Source organism: Lissotriton helveticus, chromosome 2_2, assembly GCF_964261635.1.
Source record: "Lissotriton helveticus chromosome 2_2, aLisHel1.1, whole genome shotgun sequence".
Lineage (NCBI taxonomy): Eukaryota > Metazoa > Chordata > Amphibia > Caudata > Salamandridae > Lissotriton > Lissotriton helveticus.
Genome location: NC_136060.1, coordinates 29,241,569 through 29,264,754, shown reverse-complemented (window position 1 = coordinate 29,264,754; position 23,186 = coordinate 29,241,569). Strand labels below are relative to the sequence as shown.

General features: G+C 49.5%; 1 protein-coding gene across 3 annotated transcripts in view; it reads left to right on the top strand.

Moving 5' to 3' along the window:
* CASP3 (caspase 3) overlaps window positions 1–23,186 on the top strand; it is a 350,335-nt gene that overhangs the window by 242,795 nt on the left and 84,354 nt on the right. For all 3 annotated transcript variants that reach the window (XM_078678016.1, XM_078678014.1, XM_078678015.1), the window contains exon 5: window positions 14,871–15,046. In XM_078678016.1, coding sequence (XP_078534142.1) covers window positions 14,871–15,046 — 176 coding nt within the window. The remainder of the gene's footprint in view (window positions 1–14,870; window positions 15,047–23,186) is intronic.

The following is a 23,186-nucleotide window of genomic DNA, read 5'->3' as shown; positions in this document are numbered from 1 at the left end:
AGCATATGTAGGATGTTCGCACCCGTCGGTGAGCATCGCGGGCACATTGACGTGTCGATTGCAAAATACTGATTAATTTTGTCTGGTGACAAATACGCTCTGTGTATTATGTAAAATTGGATAATCTTGAAGCGCGAGTTGCGTGGGATATTAGTGGGCCCTTCCAGTATCCTTTCCCACTCCTTATCCGTCCAGTCTCTGCCCATTTGTCTCTCAGCGGTTGGAGGGTGCGAGTCGTGTGCAACAACAGTGCTTGCGCTAAGCAATTTAATTTAATTTTAATTTAAAAGAATTTATAAAGCGCACGTATGCCATGCGGCTTCATGGCGCTGATGAACACTAAAACCAGAAACAGAGGAGCAAGAAGTTTTTAGGCTGGGAAAGCTTTCAAGAAGAGAAAGGTTTTAAGTAATTTTCGGAACTCCATATAGGAGGCAGCTGAACGTAAGGCCAGCGGGAGGGAGTTCCAGAAGGAAGGGGCCAGGACAGAGAATTTCAGGCCCCCCATCCGGCTCTTCTTGAAACGGGAAACTGTCAAAAGGCACAAAGAGGAGGAGCGCAGCTCCCTAGTAGGCTGATAAACTTGAATTGCCGAGGAAATATAGGCAGGCGCCGTTGCCGCTCGGGCTTGAAAGGTGGTACAGCCTAGTTTGAATAAAGCCCGCTCCTTGATCGGCAGCCAGTGAAGGGACTTCAATAAGGGTGAGGAGTGGTGAAATTTGGGCAACCAGAAAATCAGTCGGCCGCCTGGTTCTGAACTGACTGAAGGCGCTGGAGGGCATAGGCGGGAACACCGTTATACACGATGTTCCCGTAATCCAGCCGAGACAGAACCGTCGCCATCAGAATCAGTTTGAGGGCAGGGACAGAAAAAAAACGGGAAATTTTCCGAATGGTTCGGAGCATAAAAAAGCAGGAAGACACAACAGAACTATTCTGGGAGTGAAGAGTGAGTTGATGATTAATGGTGATACCAAGGGTTTTAACAGAAGGGGAGGGTGAAGAGGGAGAACCTAGAGACGGGGGCCAGAAGGAGGGGGACCAGGGACTACCACTGCCGCTGGTCAAAACTAACTCAGTTTTATCCGGGTTGAGTTTCAGATGGTTGTGATTCATCCAATCCCCGATAAATAGCATGACCGACTGAAAGGAGTGAACACCGGATTGGGAAGGGGAAAGATTAAAGATCAGCTGGAGGTCATCGGCGTAATTGTACACCGTGACCTCCATCTGTTGCAGAGCGAGCACGAGGGGGAGGATGTACAAATTAAATAATAAGGGGGAAAGGGAGGACCCCTGAGGAACACCACACTGAACTTCTCGCGGGAGAGCTGAAAAGTCGGCTAGGTGGACAGCCTGAGTGCGGCCACTGAGGAAGGAGCTAATCCAGGCCAAAGTCGAACCCCCCATACCCGCCGCCCTGACACGAGATAATAAGATGGAATGATCAACCATGTCAAAGGCGGCGGATAGGTCGAGGAGGACGAGGGCCTGGGGGGTGTTAATGTCTAGTCCTTCCCTAAGCTGGTCCATGACCGAAATGACCACCTTCTCGGTCGAGTGTCGGGGACGGAAACCAGACTGGCAGGGAGCAAGATAGCCGCTATCCTCCACGAAGGAGCTCAGTGTCTGGGTGACATGAGTCTCAAGGACCTTACCCAAAAAAGGAAGAAGCGAGATCGGACGGTAGTTAGCAGGGGAAGCAGGGTCAGCCCCTGGTTTTTTCAGAATACGGATAATGGCGGCTGCCTTGTGGGGGGCAAGCACTGTGCCTTGACATAGGGACTCGTTCAGAACAGTCAGAGGTGGCAAGTAAGAATCAGAGAAAATTTTCTGCAGGACGTAGGCCGGGCAGACGTCGGCTGGGGATCCTGACTTAACACGGGCAAGGAGGGGAAGGAAAGACTCCTTGGTTAAAGGGGGTATGATGTTAATTGTCGACCTGTTAAGCGGGGGGATCAGAGAAAGAGGGAGGAGGGGGAGGGATGTTAGATTTAATCAGAGCGACCTTGTCAATAAAATAGTTGTTGAGCGAATCGCAGAACAGCTGAGAGGGAGGAATTTTGGGAGATGTCCTGTCAGAGGAGGCCAGTTCGCGCACTGTGGCGAAGATTTCCCTAGGCTGGCTCTCCGCGGCAAGGATTTTCTCTGAGAAGTAGTCAGTCTTGGCCTGTAAGATGGCGTGTTTATATTCCTTACTTACAGTTTTGTAGCGGGCTTTGCGGGAGGGGCAGTAATCCAGCCGCGCTCCGCCTGGCGCACCTCCAATTTTTTTGATTTAAGGAGGGGGGAGAACCATTTGTTTGTCTCATGAGCACGCCTAACAGTGACACGTCTCAGAGGAGCTTCTTGATCACAGGCTCTCGAGAGCCAGTCATTGTGCATTGCTACTTGGGACATTGAGGGGGCGCCCATTAGGTCAGGGCAGGAGGATGACAACGTGGCACAAAGAGCGGAAATATCTACCTTGCTCCAGTTCCTAGCCCAGGAATTTTTCGGGGAAAAGGGTATCTTTGCCAAGTTAAGGTCTAAGTGAAAAGAAATCAAAAAGTGATCAGACCACACACAGGGAATAACAGTAGGCGTAGTAATAGGGGCGTTTAGCGACCAGATTTGGTCCAGGGTGTGGCCACGGGAGTGGGTAGGGGAGTGGACATGGGAAACAAAATTAAGACTAAAAAGGAGCTGAGAGAAATCTCTTGACGGGGCGTCTTCCGCCAGGTCGCCAGGCCAGATCACATGGGATCCATTCCCCATGACGTGTAAATATTGCACTTGTAAATGTGTCTGCGGTTCCTCGGTCATATCCCCCCAGGCCTTCGTGTACGTGCGTATTAAAGATGCATGCAATAGAAATTGCCCTGCAGGTAAGTCAATGGTCGCCGCCAGTCTATCGAATGGGAGCAGAGCGCCATCTGTGTACAGCTCAGCCATTGTTTCTACCTGCATCCATCGTTCCAGAGTAGGCGTAGTTACAACCTCTCCATTTCTGGGAGTACACAGCAGAGGGAGCGCAGGGGCATAGGGCGTCACCGCTTGTGTGAGCCGCAAGCTGCGTGTATAGCACTTGTGAGCCACTGCTAAATGTAATTGTGCCTGGCAAGGTATCTTGGCTAGGGGATGGAACAATGTAAGGATCTATGTATTGGTCAGAGTTGAGGTGTCTTGAGGTCGTGTCAGTCAGGCCTTTCCCACTCAACCATCCAACCACCCACTGTAGCTGCGCTGCTAAGTAGTAGAGTTCCTGATTGGGAACCGCCAGTCCCCCCGCGGCCACCGGTGCGTAAAGTTTCGTCAGTGCTACTCTGGGTCTACCGGTGTTCCAAATGAGAGCTCTGACCATGGTTTCCAGTTCTCGGAAGATGCGGGTCGGGGCGTATACCGGTATGTTGGAATAATAGTATAGGAGCCTTGGTAGTACTATCATTTTCGTGAGGGTTACTCGGCTGGGTACATTGAGGGGGAGCGTTTTCCAAAAGGGACATTTGTTCTTGCAAGGAGGAAATGGCCCTGACTAGGTTACCCTCCAACATATCCGCAGGAGATCGGTAGATATGAATGCCTAAATATCTGAACGTGGTAGAGTGCCAGGTTAGCTGTACTCCGCCAAGCCGCACCTCGCATTCCTGCATGTCTGGGCTGAAGGAGTACACCCCGGACTTGTCCCAGTTAACCCTAAGTCCTGAGAGGGCCGCAAAGGTGCAAAAGGTGTCCGTTAGCACCTGTGGCACGAGTGAGATCTTTAATATATAAGAGCAGGTCGTCTGCATATAAGGAGACCGCGTGGATTCCATCCACCAAAGGGATACCCCAATCCGCACTCTGTCCTCTTAATAATTCTGCCAATGGCTCCATTGCCAAGGAGAAGAGCAACAGTGACAGGGGGCAACCCTGCCTTGTGCCTCTCCGGACTCTGATGGTGTCGGACAGTAGTCTGCCGGTGCGGACCCGCACTGTGGGCGTCTGATACAACAAGTTGATCATATCTATGAAGGCATCTCCAAGCTCATACTTCTGCAATACCGCCCTAAGGTAAGGCCATTCCACTGAGTCAAAAGCTTTTTCTAAATCAAGCACTTTGCACCCCGACCTTGGCCATTGCTGCACTGCATACTCTTGTACTCTAAATAATCGGCGGATGTTGTGTGAGGTGCTCCGTGTGGGCACAAAACCGTTCTGGTCGACATGAACCAGTGTGGGCGTGAAGGGGGCCAGTCTCTGCGCCAGAGTAGACGCTAATATTTTATAGTCCGTGTTTAGAAGAGCAAGAGGTCGGTACGAGCCCAATTGCGTGCTATCCCTGCCTGGTTTTAGGAGGGAGATAAGGGTGGCCTCATTGAGCGTGGGCGGAATGGATGAGTCCACTATTGCCGATTCATACATCTGGATTAATTCCGGGACCAGCAGATCCAAGTAAGCCTTATAAAACTCCGCTGGCAATCCATCCGGTCCTGGGGACTTGCCATTGGAGAGCGCAGTTATGACTATGCGGAGCTCCTCAGGTGTTATGGGTGCTTCCAAGTCTCCTCGTTGGGCATCCCTTAATGACGGTAGGGGTATATTTGCGAGATATGCGGCAGTATCCGGGAGGGGAGTTTGTAGGTGGGAGCGATACAGCGCATTGTAGTGGACGACGAAAGCCTTGTGTATCTCACCCTGTGTGTATAGCATGTCGCCCCGGCTGTCTTGTATCGCCGTTACCGGCGCCGTTCGGTCTTCCCGGCTAATCAGCCAGGCCAATAGCTTGCCAGGTTTATCACCCAAGCTGTGGGTGCGTGCCGAGTGGGCCGCATAGTTGAGGCAGCGCAGCCTGTCCAGCAACCGCTCGCGCTCCGCCTGAGCCTCTAACGCGCTTTCCTTCACGCTCTCATCCGCCGCCTGTTAGTTCTGCAGGAGGCCAACCTCAATCCGCGTTAGGTCATTTTTTAATTGTCTCTGTAGATTAACCTGTGTACCCAAACAGTGGCCCCTGATCACAACTTTGAAGGCATCCCATTCTATCTGGGGGGCGGATGCCGTACCTGTGTTGTCCTCAAAGTAGTGTACTATTTTGTGCAGATAGAGAGTCACGAAATGGGGCGTCAAGAAGCAAATCTGGTTGCAATCTCCAGGTAGGGATAGGGGGACGTGCTTGTGTCCACGCAAGTTCCAATACATGCGGGTTGTGATCTGAATGTGTACGGCCCATGTAATAGGCGTCAGTTACGTGTGGGAGTAAGTCGCTGGACAACATATATCTGTCTAATCGCACATGTAGATCATGGGCGCCTGAATAGAACGAGTATATCTTGACATCGGGATTGCGACATCGCCATGCGTCTCGCAGATCCCATTGCGTGGCCCAGGATGTAAGGGCTTTCATGACCCCTAGCATGGGTGCACCCGGCAGAGGTGGAAAGGAGCGATCTAGCGTGGCGTCCAGGATGCAATTATAATCCCCGCCCAGTAGCCAAGGGAGCCCATGCCATGGTGATAGGACGGTAGAGAATTGTGTAAGAAATTTCTGTTGGGCCGTGTTAGAAGCGTATACCGATGCCAACACTATAGGTCGCCCGTCTAGCCGTCCCCTCACCACCACAAGTCTGCCCTCCTTGTCAATGTAGGAGTGTTCCACTTCAAAGGGAGTCCCTGGCCTCACTCATATCAGTGCGCCGCGGGCATAGGAGGAATGACCACTGGCGTAGAGCTGCCCACGCCATCTACGGCGTAACGTGTGTGCCTCTGTTTCATTTAAGTGGATCTCTTGCAGGAGCGCGATTTGGACTCAGTGCCATTTCAAATAAGAATACATTTGATATCTATGCGAGGGTGTGTGCAAGCCGCGTACATTCCATGTACAGAGTTTGATTACTGCCATTGAGTATGTTCAGGTAATCCCCGTCCCTCTCCTCCCCAATATCATCATACCATCCGCAAGAGCATTGCCACCCAGGGGCCCCCACAATTGCGCACCAAAGACACTGTTATGATTACCTGCAGCGTGATGATAAGGACACAATAAAACAGCAAATGATCCAGACAACTCAAATGAACCTAAATAATAATCATGGGGAATAATACCAAAAGGTCGGCTGCAAAACGTGCAGACGTCCAAACACTCTATCGAGATAGTCAACATTCAATTCTAGGGGGGTTGCTATTTGCTAAGCAGGGTTGAATTGTCATAACAAGTGGGTAAATGATCTTGTACATCTCCCCTCCCAGGGAGCAAAAATCGAACACAAACACCCTGCAATATGTCATATAGCGATTCACACAATATAACGGCCTGCATGTACTTCACCCCCAGTGTGGCAGCCGTTAGCATAGGCGATGCAGTCCCGGTAGGCTTATCTGGCCAGAGTGTTAGTGAGTTAGTCCGTGCCGGCCGGGGCAGTTACCTGTCCCTGTCCATCCAACCTCCTGCCAGTAGCCATACAGCTAGGGTCGATACTCACTGCGTCTCCCGGCTGGTGATCCCGTTCCAATGGTCAGCTGGAGTCAGATGCGGCCGGGCGCTCCAGCCTGACCGCCAGGCGCCCAGGGCAGGCACAAAAATAGAGCGGGGAGCGAGGTTCGCCCTAGTCTCTCAATTGAACAGGTCTGCCGTTTGCGGTGTGACATCTGGTAGTTCTGAGGAAAGTTGAGAGTCTGGTATCCCATAGATTGCCTCATCATCGCTTGGCAGGGCCCGAGGGCTGGTTGTCAGGATCGATTGTGATGTCGGCGAATGGCTGATCTCCGCAACTATGCATAGGACTTCCTGGTGCATTATGTCCTCAGTTGGTCCGGCGCCCATCTGTGCCTGATCGTTTGAGACGGGCAACGATCTATTCCTGCGCCTCCTTCGTGGACCTCTGTTCCGTCTCATGTTAGAAGTCTCTGTAAGCCGTCGGGGAGTCTTATCTGTGCCGCTGTCCAACCACGCCTCCACCTCTTCTGAGCTAGTAAAAAAGTGTGTTTTGTCATGTGCCCCCACACGGAGTTTAGCGGGGAACAAGAGGGAATATTTGAGATCCAGTGGCGTAACCGTTGCTTCACTGCCAAGAAGGAGTGTCTTTGGCGCTGTACCTGGACCGTATAGTCAGGAAAAAGCATGATTTTGGCGTTGTCTACCTGGATGTCGTGGAGCTTGCGTGTTTCCCTCAGAATTGTGTCCCGGTCTCGATAATTCAGGATGCGGAGGAGGAGCGGTCTAGGATTGGAGCCCGTTGGGAGAGGCCTCGTTGGTACTCGATGCGCCCGTTCCACCACGAAGTGGGGCGACAATGTTCCCTCCGGTAATAACTTTCTTAACCAGTCTTCCATGTGCGCCGTGGGGTCTTGCCCTTCCCATCGTTCCGGCACTTCCACTATCCTCACGTTGTTCCGTCGCGCCCGTCCTTCCGCGTCCTCCGCCCGATCCTCCAGAAACTCGACTCTGTTAAGAAGGTCCTTCAGTAGTTTATCCGACTGGGTGACCCGGGGTTCAAGTTCCGATACGGCACCTTCTAGGGCGGTGGTGCGCTCAGCGAGTTTCTTGTGGTCAGCTCGCAAATGTGTAAGATCAATGGTGACTAAATTGTACCGACTCCTCCAACCTCTCCATGGCTGCCAGCACAGTATCAAGTTTGGTCGTCACTTGGTCGGCCTCCGCGTTCTTTGCGATTTGTCCATTTTGCCCAGCAGTTGCACTCCTCTGGACCCAGTGCGCGTCCTGGTTCCCCCAGACATGGGCAGCTCAGAAGGCGTGTGCTTTATATTCGTGAGTACAGTTTCTTATAGCCCGCTCAATACCAGTCTCCGTCCCAAAAGGTGTAGATAGGAAGGCACTCGTGTGTGGGGGGTGGGCAGGGATATGGGCGGCTTCTTGGTTCGCTGTTGCGATGTCCCGTATCCAGGTAAGAGCAGCTAGGTATGATCTGGTGAGTGAGGGTGAAACTTCTACGACCAGAGGTTGTCACGCAGGTCGTCTCAGGCCAGTCTGCCGGTCTCAGCGCTGCATGCCCGGTGGGGCCTTCAAGTCTCTATCTCCGATCTTTCATGCAGTCCAGCGCTATCAGTTACTGCGCTGCGCACTTGCTCTCGGTGATCCCTTCCCCCATATCTTATGTGGATGCGCCAGCTGGCAGTTCTGCTCCGTGAGTGTCCGCATTGTTTTGATCTGGCTTGTACCCTAGGCAAGGCTTGGTCGCTGTGCGGCACAGGCCGGCATCGAGGCAATCCCAGTGTGTTTCAAGGTCTGGTACCTCGGCCATCTCCGGTTGCAGCTGCAGTTACTTCCCACCATGTGAGACACACCACCCTCGGCAATGGGTCCCCGGCAGCTTGCTCACGGTTCTGGGGCTTTGTATCTTCGCCTCCCAGCTTCTCCACACAGCGTCGCCAATGCCACCGTGAGGGCTGATGGTCGCGTCCCCAGCCGGACCACGCTCACTGAAGTCGTGCTGTTGGTGCAACGCTCGGGTTTCCCAGCCGGGAAACAGCCAGGGGGTGTGCCGGTCGCTCATGTGGGTGTAATCTTTGTTGAAGGGCTTCACGTGAGGGCCAGTTCATCACGTCCCGTTTCCGCCGCCTCCGCCACATGTACCAGGCCTCACCTCGCGGCCTTGCTCGTCACTGCAGGCCTCGGACTTGCGTAGTTCCCGCCGCCGACGCGGCCCTCAGGAGCGCGGCTGTCGTCGGGTGGGAGATCCCGGTGCGGCCAGAGGTCACCCAGCAGCGCAAGATTCGGTAGGGCGATGGCCGGAGGGTCCGGGCTGCAGTTGCCGAATTATTGACCGGCTGTGGTCAGTATTTTTGGATAATCATCCCGGGGAAGGGGAGCTCACGCCGGAGCTCTACCCAGAGACGTCCGACCTCGCTGCGTGCATAGCCACGCCCCCCTGGAGTAGGACGTATTTAAGGTGGTAATATTAGGAACCTGTATTCAGCAGAGTTCCGGGTTCTGCTGGACCTTGGAAAAGGACATCGCCTGGGCTGAGCGCACCCTGGTGGAGCTGAAGAAGGCAGCGGATACTGACCCTGAGCTTGCCAGGCAGCTCGTGGGTGCGAAAACTAACTACCTTGTCCTGTTAGAGGACAGGCGATGCTTTAACTTCACAGGCTACACGGCAAAAATCCATCAGGTGTGAGACAAATCCGCCAGGGCCATGGCCTGGCTTATCCGGCAGATGTCAGTGACTCACCCCATCACTGAAGTGGTCATCCTGGCAGGCATTGTGGTTTGTATGCATTCAGCCATACTGCAGGCCCTTTGATTATTACTCGTTCATCCACAGGGCCCAATCGGACTCTTCTGCAGATCTTACCGCTGCTTCTTTTGGCAGGAATCAATCTCCCACACATTTTAGCCTCCACTAGACTCTCATTAGAGGCAAAGATCACATCCACTGATGTGACGCAGGCAATCCGAGACCTAGCCCATAACAAGGCACCGGGACTAGACAGCCTGCCTTTAGAGTACTATAGCACCTTTTCTAAACTCCTGGTGCTGTGCTTGGCTAAAATTTGCAATGCAGCAGTAGACGCAGGCTAACTTCTGCAATCACGTTGAGTCCCTTTTAGTTTACCTTTTTGCCCACCTCACTACTAGTTTCTTACAGGCCCATCGCTATCTTTGGGGCTGATTATAACATCCTGGGCAAAAACCTGACTGATTAGTACACCCAGATCCTCTCTGAACTGGTGCACACAGTTCAAAACTACTTTGTTCCCGGACATAGCCATTCACAGAATATCCGCTGCCTCTTTCATGTTTAGGACAGGTAAAAGAGCAGTTCCTATGGTCGGCTTGTCTGATTCTTGATCTAGAGAAGGCGTTCGACACCCTAACGTGACACTACCTGATCACAGTGCTCGCCCGCATGGGGATAGGCCCAGGTTACTAGCATACACCAGACTGCTATACTCCATACCGACCTCCTGGTTCCCCTCGTCTCTGCCCCCTTCCCGGTCGGTCAAGTTCAAGTTCAAGTTCAAGGATTTGTATAGCGCACTGCTCACCCAGAGGGTCTCAAGGCGCTTGGGGAAGGGGATCATTATTTATCGAATATCCAAGTTTTAAGATCTTTCCTGAAGGCGATGTGATTTTGAGTAAGGCGGAGGTGAGTGGGGAGTGAGTTCCAGGTCTTGGCGGCAAGGAAGGAGAAGGATCTGCCACCCATGGTGGATTTTCGGATGCGTGGGACTGCGGCGAGCGCTTGATTGGACGATCTTAGTTGGCGGGTGGGCTTGTAGAAGGACAGGCGAGTGTTGAGGCATTCGGGGCCTAGATTGTAGAGGGCCTTGTGTGCGTGGGTGAGAAGGCGGAATGTAATTCTTTTGTTGACGGAAAGCCAGTGGAGGTCTCTTAGGTGTTCGGTGATGTGATCTTGGCGAGGGATGTCCAATATGAGTCTCGCTGATGCGTTTTGGATACGTTGGAGTTTTTTCTGTAATTTTGCTGTGATTCCGGCGTAAAGTGTGTTGCCGTAATCGAGTCGACTTGTGACCAATGCGTGGGTGACAGTCTTTCTTGTATCCAGGGGGATCCAGCGGAAGATCTTTTTGAGAGTGCGAAGTATGTTGAAGCAAGAGGATGAGACTGCGTTGACTTGTCTGGACATCGAGAGAGAGGAGTCTAGGATGAAGCCAAGGTTACGTGCGTGGTCTGTGGGTGTGGGTGCTGTGCCCAGAGCGGAAGGCCACCAAGAGTCGTCCCAGGCAGTGGGGGAAGATCCTAGGATGAGCACCTCCGTTTTGTCTGAGTTGAGCTTTAGGCGGCTATGATTCATCCATTCGGCTACATCTTTCATGCCTTCGTGAAGATTGGTTTTGGCGGTGTTGGGGTCTTTGGTGAGGGAAAGGATAAGCTGGGTATCGTCGGCGTAAGAGATGATGTTGAGGTTGTGTTGACGCGCGATGGAAGCGAGTGGACTCATGTAAACGTTGAAGAGGGTGGGACTGAGTGAAGATCCCTGTGGTACGCCACAGATGACTTCGGTGGCTTCAGAGTTGAAAGGGGGAAGTCTGACTCTTTGGGTTCTCCCAGCGAGGAATGAGGTGATCCAGTTCAGGGCTTTTCCTTGTATTCCAATGTTGCTGAGGCGTTGTATAAGGGTACTGTGGCTGACTGTGTCGAATGCGGCAGAGAGGTCGAGTAGAATGAGGGCCACTGTTTCACCGTTATCCAGTAGAGTTCGGATGTCGTCAGTAGCTGCAATTAGGGCAGTTTCGGTGCTGTGTTTGGCTCGAAATCCGGATTGGGATGGGTCTAGGGAGTTGTTGGATTCAAGGAAGGCGGCGAGCTGGCTGTTGACGGCTTTTTCGATGACTTTGGCCGGGAATGGTAGGAGGGAGATGGGCCGGTAGTTTTTGAGTTCAGAGGGGTCTGCTGTGGGTTTCTTCAGGAGGGCGCTGAGCTCGGCGTGTTTCCAGCTTTCCGGAAAGGTGGCAGAGTTGAATGAGCAGTTGATGACATCACGGAGATGGGGTGCGATGATGGAGTCTGCTTTGTTGAAGATGTGGTGGGGGCAGGGGTCCGTTGGCGAGCCAGAGTGGATTGAGTTCATTAGGCGGATGGTTTCTTCAGTGGTGATTGTGTTCCAGGCGCTAAGGATGTTAGTTGGCAAAGTTGGATCTGAGAGGGGTGGGGAGGGGTGAGTGCTGGGAGTGTTCTCGAAGCTGTTGTGGATGTCGGCAATTTTGTTGTAGAAGAAGGAGGATAACGCGTTGCAGAGGTCTTGGGAAGGAGTAATGTCGTTGGATGCTGCGGTGGGGTTGGTGAATTCTTTAACGATGTTGAAGAGTTCCTTGCTGTTAGAGTTATTGTCGAGGCGATCCTTGAATGCTGATTTCTTGGCAGATCGGATCAGTTGGTGGTGTATTCGGGTGGCTGCCTTAAGGGTGGCCATGTTGTCTGTGGTCTGGTTTTTTCTCCACGTTTTCTCCAGGGTGCGGCATAGCTTCTTGGATTTTTTACGGTCATCGTTGAACCAGGGAGCCTTTTTGTTGGTTGATTTGATCTGGTGTTTTTTCAGGGGTGCTAATTCGTCAATGCTATGGGTGATCCATTGCTTGAGATTGGTGGCTGCTTGGTTTGGGTCCAGTGAGAGGGTGGGAGGGTTTTGATTGAGTGATGTGAGGAGTTGGTCGTGGGTGATTTTATTCCAGTTTCTCCGAGGAATGGGTTGTGGGCGGTTGTGGTTTAGGGTGGTTTTGTAGCTGAAGTTAACACAGCTGTGGTCCGTCCAGTGGAGGGCTGTGGTGTGATTGAAGGAGATGTGCTTGCTGGAGGTGAAGATAGGGTCTAGCGTGTGTCCGGCTGCGTGGGTGGGGGCGTCAACGAGTTGTTTGAGTCCGAGATTGGCCAAGTTGTCCAGAAGGGAGGTGGTGTTGCTGTCGTGTTTGTTTTCAAGGTGGTAGTTGAAGTCGCCTAAAAGAATGTAGTTATCGGATGCGAGGGCATGTGGGCTGACGAAGTCCGTGATGTCATCGCTGAATTGAGTGCGGGTGCCTGGGGGCCTGTAGATGAGGGTGCCTCTAAGTGTGGTCCTGGGGTCTGTGTGGATTTGAAAGTGGAGATGTTCTGCGGATGTAAGATTATCATCGGTGCTGGTCGAGACTTTGATGGTGTTCTTATGGACGATGGCGATGCCTCCTCCTGTTTGGTTGGTGCGGTCTTTACGGGTAATCTTGTAGCCGTCCGGTATGGCTATGGCGATGTCGGGTGCTGATGATGTGTTCATCCATGTTTCTGGAAGGAAAGCGATGTCAGGTGAAGCGGTGTCGAGTAGGTCCCAGAGTTCCGTAGCGTGTCTGTGGACCGAGCGGGTGTTGATCAGGATGCACTTCAGGTGGTTAGCGTCGGGGAGACTGTGTTACCCACACTCCCCCATGCTGCACATGAAGCCCTTCGCGGTGTGACTGCGCAGAGAGGGTCGCGAGTGGGCCATCCCACTCATGGGTAAGACACATGCAGTATCCTTATATGCGAATGATGTACGGCTATATATCCTAGACATTACGACCTACCTCGCGCCAATTCGGACTATAAAGTGAACTCTGGTATAATTCTGGTGATCCCTCCCTCAGCCCCTATAGGAAGGATTGGTTTGTCAAAGATGGTCATCCTGCCTCACCTTTTATACTATTTCGCAAATCTTCTGGTTATACCACCGCACTCCTTGTCCAGGGAACTAGATTCGCTGTTATGCACACTTGTGTGGGGTTCCAGGCGTAGACGTGTCGCTCTCACTAAGCTGCAACTGCCACTAACACAGGGATGCTTAAGGGCCCCATGCTTTGAGGCATATTTCCTCGCAGCACAGCTGCAATGGTTGTCCCATTAGACGGCTGGGTGCTACCTGGACAAAACCAGTACTAGGTCTGGACTTCTCCCCATTCCATCCATCCGATGCCTATTCTTACCAAAGGCTTAATAACACCCAATTACCTGGTCACTCCAAGTAACAGTAGCGAAGTCATGCATGACTAGAATCCATCGACTGTCTTGGACGATCCCACTGTATGCACCAAATCTGCACTTTGCGGGCCTTCCCCGCAATTCAGGGTTCTACACCCCCAGAGAGCTGGGGGTCTGGACTGATCACTCGGGGCTCACGACGTGCAACTTATTTGCTGGGGCTATCCTCTCCCCTTTGCCCAACTGGCCAAGGAGCATGGTCTCCCTCTTGGGCAGTTCCTCCTACACCGGCTCAGTCATCATGCCATTCCCTCTGGGACCTTTCGAAGGGGGGACCTGCGGTGCACTCAGCTGTGGTCGTGTCCTGTCCTACATGGAGTACCGACCCTCCATTCACACTGCACGAGGTCACATCGCTATCAGACTCACACATGGGAAGCATGCTCCCGTCACATCTTAAAGTGCAAGAAGTGACTTAAAACACGGGCCCGCTTTGCGGACCTGGTACTGCTGTTAGCCAAGCGCGCGCTCACACTACATTGGTGCTCTCCTTCGGCTCCTCCAGTAGAGCCACGGAGAGGGCTGTGTGTAAGTGGGGTGCAGCAGAGGAAGATGCCCTCTGATACAAGGAGGTACTACGTCAGTTACGCAGAGAACCCTTAACCCCCACAGTGGGCTGCCCTTCTTGCACACTTCCTACAGAAGGCGGGCAACGACAACCCCCCACCATGAAGCACCATGACCCTTCCACACTCATAGTACACACATTCTTAATGAGGTCATACACGTTAACGCATGCTTTCAGCATGTCCCTCCCCCAATACTCACATCTCCAGCTTGTCCGGAGACTCGCCTGCAGGTTCCCTGCCTAGCAGTCCACATACCTATATACGCTCTGTCACTGGAACCAGCCCGCTCTCTACCCCCTTACCAACACCTTACTTGTTTATCCCCCGTTACACCACAACGCTTGCCACAACAAACCAATGTTCTTCCGTTGAAAGTACTCATGACAGTATTGCATAGCTAAATGCCAAATGTATATCTGCCTCCCTGCTTCGACCTATTTGATACATACTGAAATAATAGGCAGTAAGATGTAGCACATTATTGTTGTTTATATTGCAAAACTCAATAAAGATGTTTAAAAAATGGTGCAGACTCTTGCGATGCATTTAACAGAATTTAACTTTCCAAATGGGCCACTGTTATTCATTATGGATAAATGTTTTCATTATAGATATCTTTTCTTCACAAGGGTCCAGTAACAATATATTGAAAAAGTAGATATACTTGTTCATCAGTGGTTGCTGGGAGTCAGAGATTTTCTTGTGATTTGTAAAGCAGTGCAGTTTTAAAAGAAATTGAAGTAAATTTAAGAAAAGCTCAAGTAAGCCAACAGATAGCTGTGTATATACTGTTCAGTGATGCGTTTAACATCCCATGTGTTGATTTTAACAGATCTATTCTGCAAAACGATAACACAATGCTGGTGTTTTTTGTTAAGTCTCTCAACAGGACCACAGCAGAAGAAGTTGTTTTGTTTGTATACTGTTGAGTCACGGCGAAGATGGTACAATATTTGGAACAGATAATTGTATGCCACTAAAAAATGTAACCACGCTGTTTAGGGGAGACAAGTGCAGAAGCCTGGTCGGGAAGCCCAAGCTCTTCTTCATACAGGTAAAGAAAATACAGCACTAAATGATACCTGCTTCTGATCCAAAATGCCTTCAGAGGCCTTCTGGTATTGTTACATTCAAGTACTCAGATTACTTCGACTGTATTCTGTGTGAGTTATTGTCAATTAAAACAACACAGCAACCCTATGTGGGTATCAAAATCTAATTTAATTGGTAGAGTTTGAATTTCTAGCCAGTTTACTTTTAGAGCTGTCATATATGGCACCTGAATGAACTGAATTTTGACCCGTCATTTTTTTTCTTCCAACCCAGGTTTTATCATGGTTTTTCGTCTGCATTAGTTTGTGTTTTTATCAGTTAATATTTTCCTTATAACTTTGATAATGCGGTTGGTCTAAATTGCAGTTTTTTGTATGAGTTTTTAAGGTGAGGCTTGAGCCCTGATACAGAAGATGAATGATGCAGAGGAATCTGTTGGATCACAAGTCCTCTCTGTATGACATGAAAAAGAGTTGGCACTACCACCTTGCTTCATCCCTTTTCTTCCCTAATCTTCCCTGCAGTGCAGTACGACAATCTGTGAGCCAAGCTTTCAATGCCTACCTCTAGCCTTAATGGGGTTGACTACTGCACCTTTTTAACAGCCTTTTTCGTGACTTGCAGTAAATCAACAACAGTGGTGAAACCCATTTTACCTGTACTCCTGGTTAGGAGGTGATAATAATATCAACCCTTGAGGTTTCAAGGCGCTGGGGGCTGTCCGGGAGAGTAAGTGAGCTATTGCCAAGAGTCACACGATGCTGAGCCGTCAGCCCCGTGCTTCGGAATTAGCTGCTCTGGCCTCTGTGCCACACCTCTCCGGCTCACTAAACGTCCTCTGTAAAGGTCCATCCAGTACACCACAACCCTGGTTCTGGCCTATCCTCAAGTCTTGGATATGTGTTTCAGTTCTTTGACCTCGATGCAAGTGGTCTATTTAGGAAAACGTGTTTACAAGATTGTTTTTTCTGCTGGCTGTCCTTTGCCTATGAAGGACTTGACAGCACCTATGTTGACACAGAATTTTCAGCTAGATTCATCAAAGTGAAATCGGCTCGCAAAGGGCCAGATTCTGAGAATCTGACCCTTTGCGAGCGCAATTTTTGCATTTGGGATTCATCATCCCAAATGCAAAAATCGCAATTATAGAATTTGCAAATTTGCGAGGAATTGCATTTAAGGAATCTCTATTTGAGATTCCTTAAATGCAATTCATGAAACATTTAAAAATTGCGAATTCGCAAATTTGGGCCGCTATTTACCGCGAAGTGAAACCTCGTGGTAAATAGCGGAAACTTAGAAAAATGCACTTAAGTGCATTTTTCTAAGTTGTATGTTACACACACACATGTCCTAAGGACATGTGTGTGTGCGTAACACCAGCATCCAATGTCATTTCAGGGGTGCACCAGGGTGTCCATTGAACACCCCTGCGCCCTTGAAATCGCCCATAGGAATGAATGGGGGGTTATTCCTTATTTGCGATTAGCAATTAGCTAATCGCAAATAAGGACGCTGTAGGATTCGCAATAAATATTGCGATTCCTACATGAATCCCGTTTTGCGAGTCTGTAATAGCGATTCCTTATTATTCGCTATTACAGACTCGCAAAACATGCCGATGAGGAATCTGGCTGATAGTCCTATGAGGCAGTAAGGGGCTGTGTATGGTGGAGGAAAATCCCTTTATTGACAATGAATCATAAGATTTAGCAAGAGGAACCACAGTGTAGCTGTGCTCCTTTTTCATCTAATGAATCTTCTAGTAAGCATTTAACACGCTGAGGTTTCCTACACTTATTCGCTTTTGCATAGCAGATTTTGTTTACTGGGACACCTGTTTTTTGTCAAATATTTAATAAAACACAAGTTTTCTTAACAGTAGAATTCCTGACTCTTATAATGTTGTAGGACGATCAAACAAGGTCAGCCTACCCCTTCATCCTCACACACAAGTGCAGACTCTTGTTGTATGAGCACTCATTCAAATAGCAGATTTCTGTCATTGCTACATTGATGTGGGGTTCCTCTTGATATAAGTGTGTGCAGTGTATGATGGATTTAATCCTCTTTGTTTCATTCACTGGCCGCCTCTGAGATCTTCTTGCGAACAAAAGCATAAAGGCCTCCTTGTTCACACCTTTCTTAATTTCCCTCCCCCTCCTTAGCCCTTGAGCAGAGTTACTTGGTGGGCAGAGGTGAGGAATTCTTATTACTTCAAATTTGAGTTCCATGATCGCTACCTCACTGAAATTCATGTCTTCCCATATTTTCTGTATTGCCGCCTATCACCCGTCAGTTTGGTCTCTCTTGATTCATCAGTCCTGCCCAGATACACATCCTGACTGTAACTAGTTTTGAGTGGTGGGGTCTATGACACCCATTTTGGAAAGCATGACTGGACAAGAACACAGAAAAAAAGATACTCTTCCTCTTCAAGTTTTCACTTATGTAGGCTGTTGCTTCCTGGCTGTGCCTGCAGAATAGAATGTGTACTTGTACTTTTTAACCATAACTCCTACTTCATATGGACTTTGAGGAAACCCTTCACATCAGTGTAAGGGCAGACATTTGCCAGGAGCAGAGCATTGGTAGGTACCGGTCCTCCTTTGCTGCTGTGAATAAGTCCTCTGCTGTGGAGAATGTTGCGGCCAATCTGAATAAGTCCAGAGAGACACAGTGATCTTTCATCCTCACCTGTGCCACTGAGGTTGTGTTTAGTTATAATTGGGTGGTTATCAGAATATTTGAACAACTCATTTAAGTTCCTAAGATATCGCAGTTTTAAGTCACAGTTAGACCATACGTTGAAGTTCCAGCTCTGAGTTGGAAATGGTTGAGCCTCTGTGTTTAGTGGGTGCTCCAACTCCAGTCGGTGCCTTGCCATTGGAAAAGTTAAACGATGACAAGCCATTTTCGAGATAAGGACATCTTAAGATTGGATAAGGAACTTCTCTATGGGTGCTGGCCCTCTGCTTGCTCTGCCCTGGTTAATCATTGTTCAGAGCTTGAAAATAGGCTGGCTTTAAAGAGACTATTTGACTTGTGTCTCAATGGGACCCAAAAACACCAGTTCACCGATAGCTCCATTTAACTAGGCAAAGAGATCCTTGTTTTTTGACTGGTGGGTTTTATGATGAGATATTATGCAACCATTTTACTCAATATTTAGCCTCTGAGTGGCAACTGATGTGTCCACTTTGCAACAAAAGACATTTAAATAGCAGGCCAAATGAATACTGTAGAACTGTGATGCATTGCCTTTTCTTATCCGGCACCTTTTTCTTATAGACTGAACTCTGTTTACAAATATTCCCAGTAAATAGTGAACACTGTCCCATAGTATTACATTGGCTCTAGGGTCCAATATTTCTTTACAGACAAGCACATAAATACTATGAAAGCATCTGGGACCCTATATTAAAATGCTAGCGCCTTTCTGTCTTCTTGTTTTTCATATTTTAAGTCTCATTTTTGTTTGATAATACAAGTCCTGCTCATCTAAGAAGCTGTAGCACTGGCTAGACATGAAGTACATGGTGTAGTATTTACCGTGTCATGTGGTATCTGATATTCTAATGTAGGCCATATTTAAAAACAAGCCTACTAACAAGGCTACTCCACGCCTGAAGAATCAAATGGCTAAAGGTAGTAACTTGTCAGTTTAGTTCGACTGTTGTATTGTTGACTCTAAGACGCCAGCAATCATCAAACAAACACGCACAGCCTAGTAACCGCTGACTGCCATAGATTCCGAAAAGTAGCTCCAAAAAACTTTGGAGGCTTGTCTCGGGTTATAATTTTTTCTGCCTTTTTAGCTCCAGATACAAGGTATCTGTGGATCAATAGCAAATGCTTATGACCTTTTGCAAGAAAGTGTATGGATGTATATTCGCCCCACTCCTCCTACACTCGCCACTTTTAAAGTCTCACATATTTACTTTCAAACAACAATTAAGTACTTTGACTCGACTTCCTTTATCTTTGTAACATCTGTGCTATCCTCTGATTTCTAAGGGAACCCCGCGTAAGTTCTTCTTTATGATCTGTCAAGGGATTAGCTGTATTTTGATTTGTGAGCTGAACTGCTATTGGCTGTTAAATCTAGTCTCCGCAATGCAGTCAAACACTAGGTTTTATAAATGTTATTTCAGGGTCACTGTCCCTGTGCTAATAAATCTTCAGGGGAACAATTTGAAGTGTAAGCAGATTGCTAGGCTGAAAGAAACAATGAGGTAGTTGAGCAATAAGAATATGTGCAGTGTTTCTTCTGTGGGAGCGGGTGATGAGGAATACAATATTATCGGAAAATCCATATTTCCTCTCAAGTCTCTGTCTCACCTGAAGTAGAGTCTAAACTAATGTCTCCTAAATTGAGGACTTTACCATCAGGGCCTTCTATTGGAACAGAATCCCAAACCTGTCCGACATTGAAGGATGCAGTTTTACAGCAAGAACCGTTTCTAGATTCAAATGCATTGTGTTGTTACATAATGTATTGGTTGGCATTGGAAACGCGTCTGTACTAATGCTTTTTAGGTATCATTCCAATGGATCGTCTCTGGCTCTTGAGAGGAGTCACTTTGCCTAATCGTTTGACCGCGCTACAGGAGTAGCCTGCATCTGTTCCAGACCACTTTGCCAGCGTGAGGAGGGTCAGGCGTGAGGCCGCAGAGGAGGTGAGAGGCGCGGCCCCGGGACTGCGAGGACCAGCCTTCAACAACCACAGCTGTGTCCTCTTCCCGGGTGAGCCGCGCCCCCTCCCAGTGCCCGCCCCCATCTGAGCGCTCTTTACTCCTCGCGGCCCCCGCTCCGCGGGAGCCGCTCGTGAGAGGAGTCACTTTGCCTAATCGTTTGACCGCGCTACAGGAGTAGCCTGCATTTGTTCCAGACCACTTTGCCAGCGTGAGGAGGGTCAGGCGTGAGGCCGCAGAGGAGGTGAGAGGCGCGGCCCCGGGACTGCGAGGACCAGCCTTCAACAACCACAGCTGTGTCCTCTTCCCGGGTGAGCCGCGCCCCCTCCCAGTGCCCGCCCCCATCTGAGCGCTCTTTACTCCTCGCGGCCCCCGCTCCGCGGGAGCCGCTCGTGAGAGGAGTCACTTTGCCTAATCGTTTGACCGCGCTGCAGGAGTAGCCTGCATTTGTTCCAGACCACTTTGCCAGCGTGAGGAGGGTCAGGCGTGAGGCCGCAGAGGAGGTGAGAGGCGCGGCCCCGGGACTGCGAGGACCAGCCTTCAACAACCACAGCTGTGTCCTCTTCCCGGGTGAGCCGCGCCCCCTCCCAGTGCCACGCCCCCTTAGAAGCCCTGTCTACATCAGCACGTTCAGTGTCGCGTACCGCGGGACGCGCGCGGGACGTAGCCCGGGCAAAGGGTGGGCCCTCTGTGGCCCTCCGGGGACCGAGGGTGCCGGGCCGGGGCCATAACCCTTGACATGTCCGTCCCCCGCCAGCGCCAGCACTTTGATATATGAGTCAGAAACTGCTGTTGAAAAACTAATCACGCTCCCCCTTTTAAGCTCTGAATTATACCCCATTATGCCCTCTAAATTGGTAACCATGGACAATTTTTTAATTAAAAAGGTTGCCCAAATTAATAGTAACAGAAGGGCGTCTCTGGGGCTGGAGCTCCCTTCTACAACCACTCTGGAGCTACCACTTATTGCAATAGAGACTCCCCTGTTAGAGGAGCCCCCTGCCCCTGTACGTAAGATAATTACTGCAGTTGCCATGATACATGCGGGCCAGAATGATGAGGATTCTAACGGCCCAGCCTTTCTGGGGACAGGTATAGGCTCTTCTGGAATACATGAGCCCGCAGTAAAGGAATCACCACGCAGATTTAAGAAAGCTCGAGTGAGACGCAGGGGGAAGCAAGGGAAAAATAGTTATAAAAATCCAGAAGGAGGGGGGGTTGAGTTCGTATCTTCATCAGTTTTTATAGGAAACAGATCAGCCGCATTTGGAGAGACAGGAGATACTACTGTGCCTAAACGACCTGGTGATTCTTGTCTTCTGATTGATTTCTCACATACAGGGGTCGCTGCCAATGGTGAAAGCGCTGCCGATGACCCCACCATGACTAACAACCAGCCATTGTCCAGTACACCTACTAGTGTATCTGTATTGGACCTACTTACCGGGAATGATAGTGTTAGGCTATCAGGTTCTCCGAAACTCCCCATTGAGCCATCCCCCATGTCCCCTACATCCCCCCTCATCATGACAAGTAATAAAAAAAGGGGGGGGAAGTCATTGGGAAATCAAGTACATAAAACACGGAAAGAGGTTGAGATTGTATCCCAATTAGAATCTGGCGAAACCCCAGGATGTGAGGCAGCTACGATGGCCAAAATTGTAGATCTTATCAGGGGAGTGATGCAACCTCTTCTAGATAAGACTTCTACGATGTGTGCACATCTAGACCAAATTGAGAAGAAGGTTGAACAGAATTCCCTTCTCTTATCTGATCTGGTAAAGGGGATAGGAAAACCTAAGGTAAACCCGCTATTAAAACCCAATCCACCTGTAAAACCTCTAGTAATAGGTCCCCCTCCACTGCAAGTAATAACAACACCAGCACCAATAATATCGGTGTCTAAGCAAAAACAGAAACCAGTGAAAGAGGGAGTAAGTTCGGCCAGCCCGGCGATTACATTAATCACCCCGACCCCACCGATGGCCACACCACAACCGGTGGCTCCCGCAACTAAGGAGCAACCGTCTAAGGCAGGGGGAGGTCAAATTAAAGATGGCAGTAAGGACCTGGCAACGACTAAGTCAAATAAAGGTAACAATAACCCCACTGCCCCTCAAAAAACTAAAACTAATCATATTATAGACCTAACCCCTGATTCAGCCCCTTATGTTATTGTAATGGCAGGGGTACCGGAACTGCCCGCAGGTAAATGGGAAGATCAGGGAGCGTTACGGAACAAGGTGGTGTTCTGGCTCCGTGATAATAGACCGTTACCTGCCTCAATAAATGGTGAAATTTTAAGCCTAAGGCGTGCCAACTGGGTAGGAGCTAGGCCAAAGGACAAAAATGGTGATGTTATAATCATCAATTTCAAGGATTATAGGGCCGTGAGGCACATCGGGGACTGGTTCGATGCTAGTAGCAGTGATTCAATCTCCACACATCTCCTTTCCTATTTTTATCCCTATGCACCCCCAAAAAGTTTTAATAACTGGGGCAGGGATAGGCAACTTATTAGGAAGCCTGTTCAACAACGTCGGAGGTTTGGAAATGTAAGATTATGGGACATGACTGAGTTGGAGGGAGCACCGCCCCCACTGGGTAGTTATGGTTATGTAAATGGTCAAGGTTCCTCCTTTTACACCCAGAGGCCGGAGGACTACTATCCTAGAAATGAGTATCAACTCCACCAACACCCTCTTCTCAGTAATCATTATCCACCACATCTGGAACCCAACCCTTTCCAACGTAGATCAAGGAACAATAGAGAATCACTACCAAACATGTATAATTTACCGATCCAAAACCGATACCAGATTTTCTCTGGTTTGGATGGGGTAGATTGACAACAAGCCCAGTCCCCTATAGAATTCCTGGATGGGAATAAGCCCCCTTCTCCAGCTTCCGAAATGTGCACTAGGGATGGAGTTTCTTCTTCTAATATCACTCCTAATGGTATAGAGGCCCCTAGTGAGCCATTACAAGAACCTCCCATACCAAATAAGACCTGCGCCTTCGATGGGCTGACACCCTGTGACAGTGTTTCTCTGGATCAGGTGCTTTCCTTCGTAGGTGTTAATATTGGGAGTAGGGGAAAGATAGGTATTGGTTCAAGCAGGCGAAGAGTGCTTTCTGCGAACTGCTCTTTTGGAATGTAGCTGGGCTGAAGCAAAAAATCATCAACCCAGCCTGGGAGTCTGTAATAGGAGGCAAGGATATAGTGGCCCTACAAGAAACATGGACCCAGGTCCCAATCCATATAAATGGCTTTAGAACCTTTTTTACCCCGCAGTTGGAGGCCATTTTGGAAGGGCAAAAGGTGGTCTGACTACTTTTGTTTCTAACCACCTTAAAACAAAACCGGTCCAATGTCACTTAAACTCCAAATACTTCCAGTTAATAATTCTAAGAGATCTTAAAGGAGCAAAGGTGATTATTATCAAT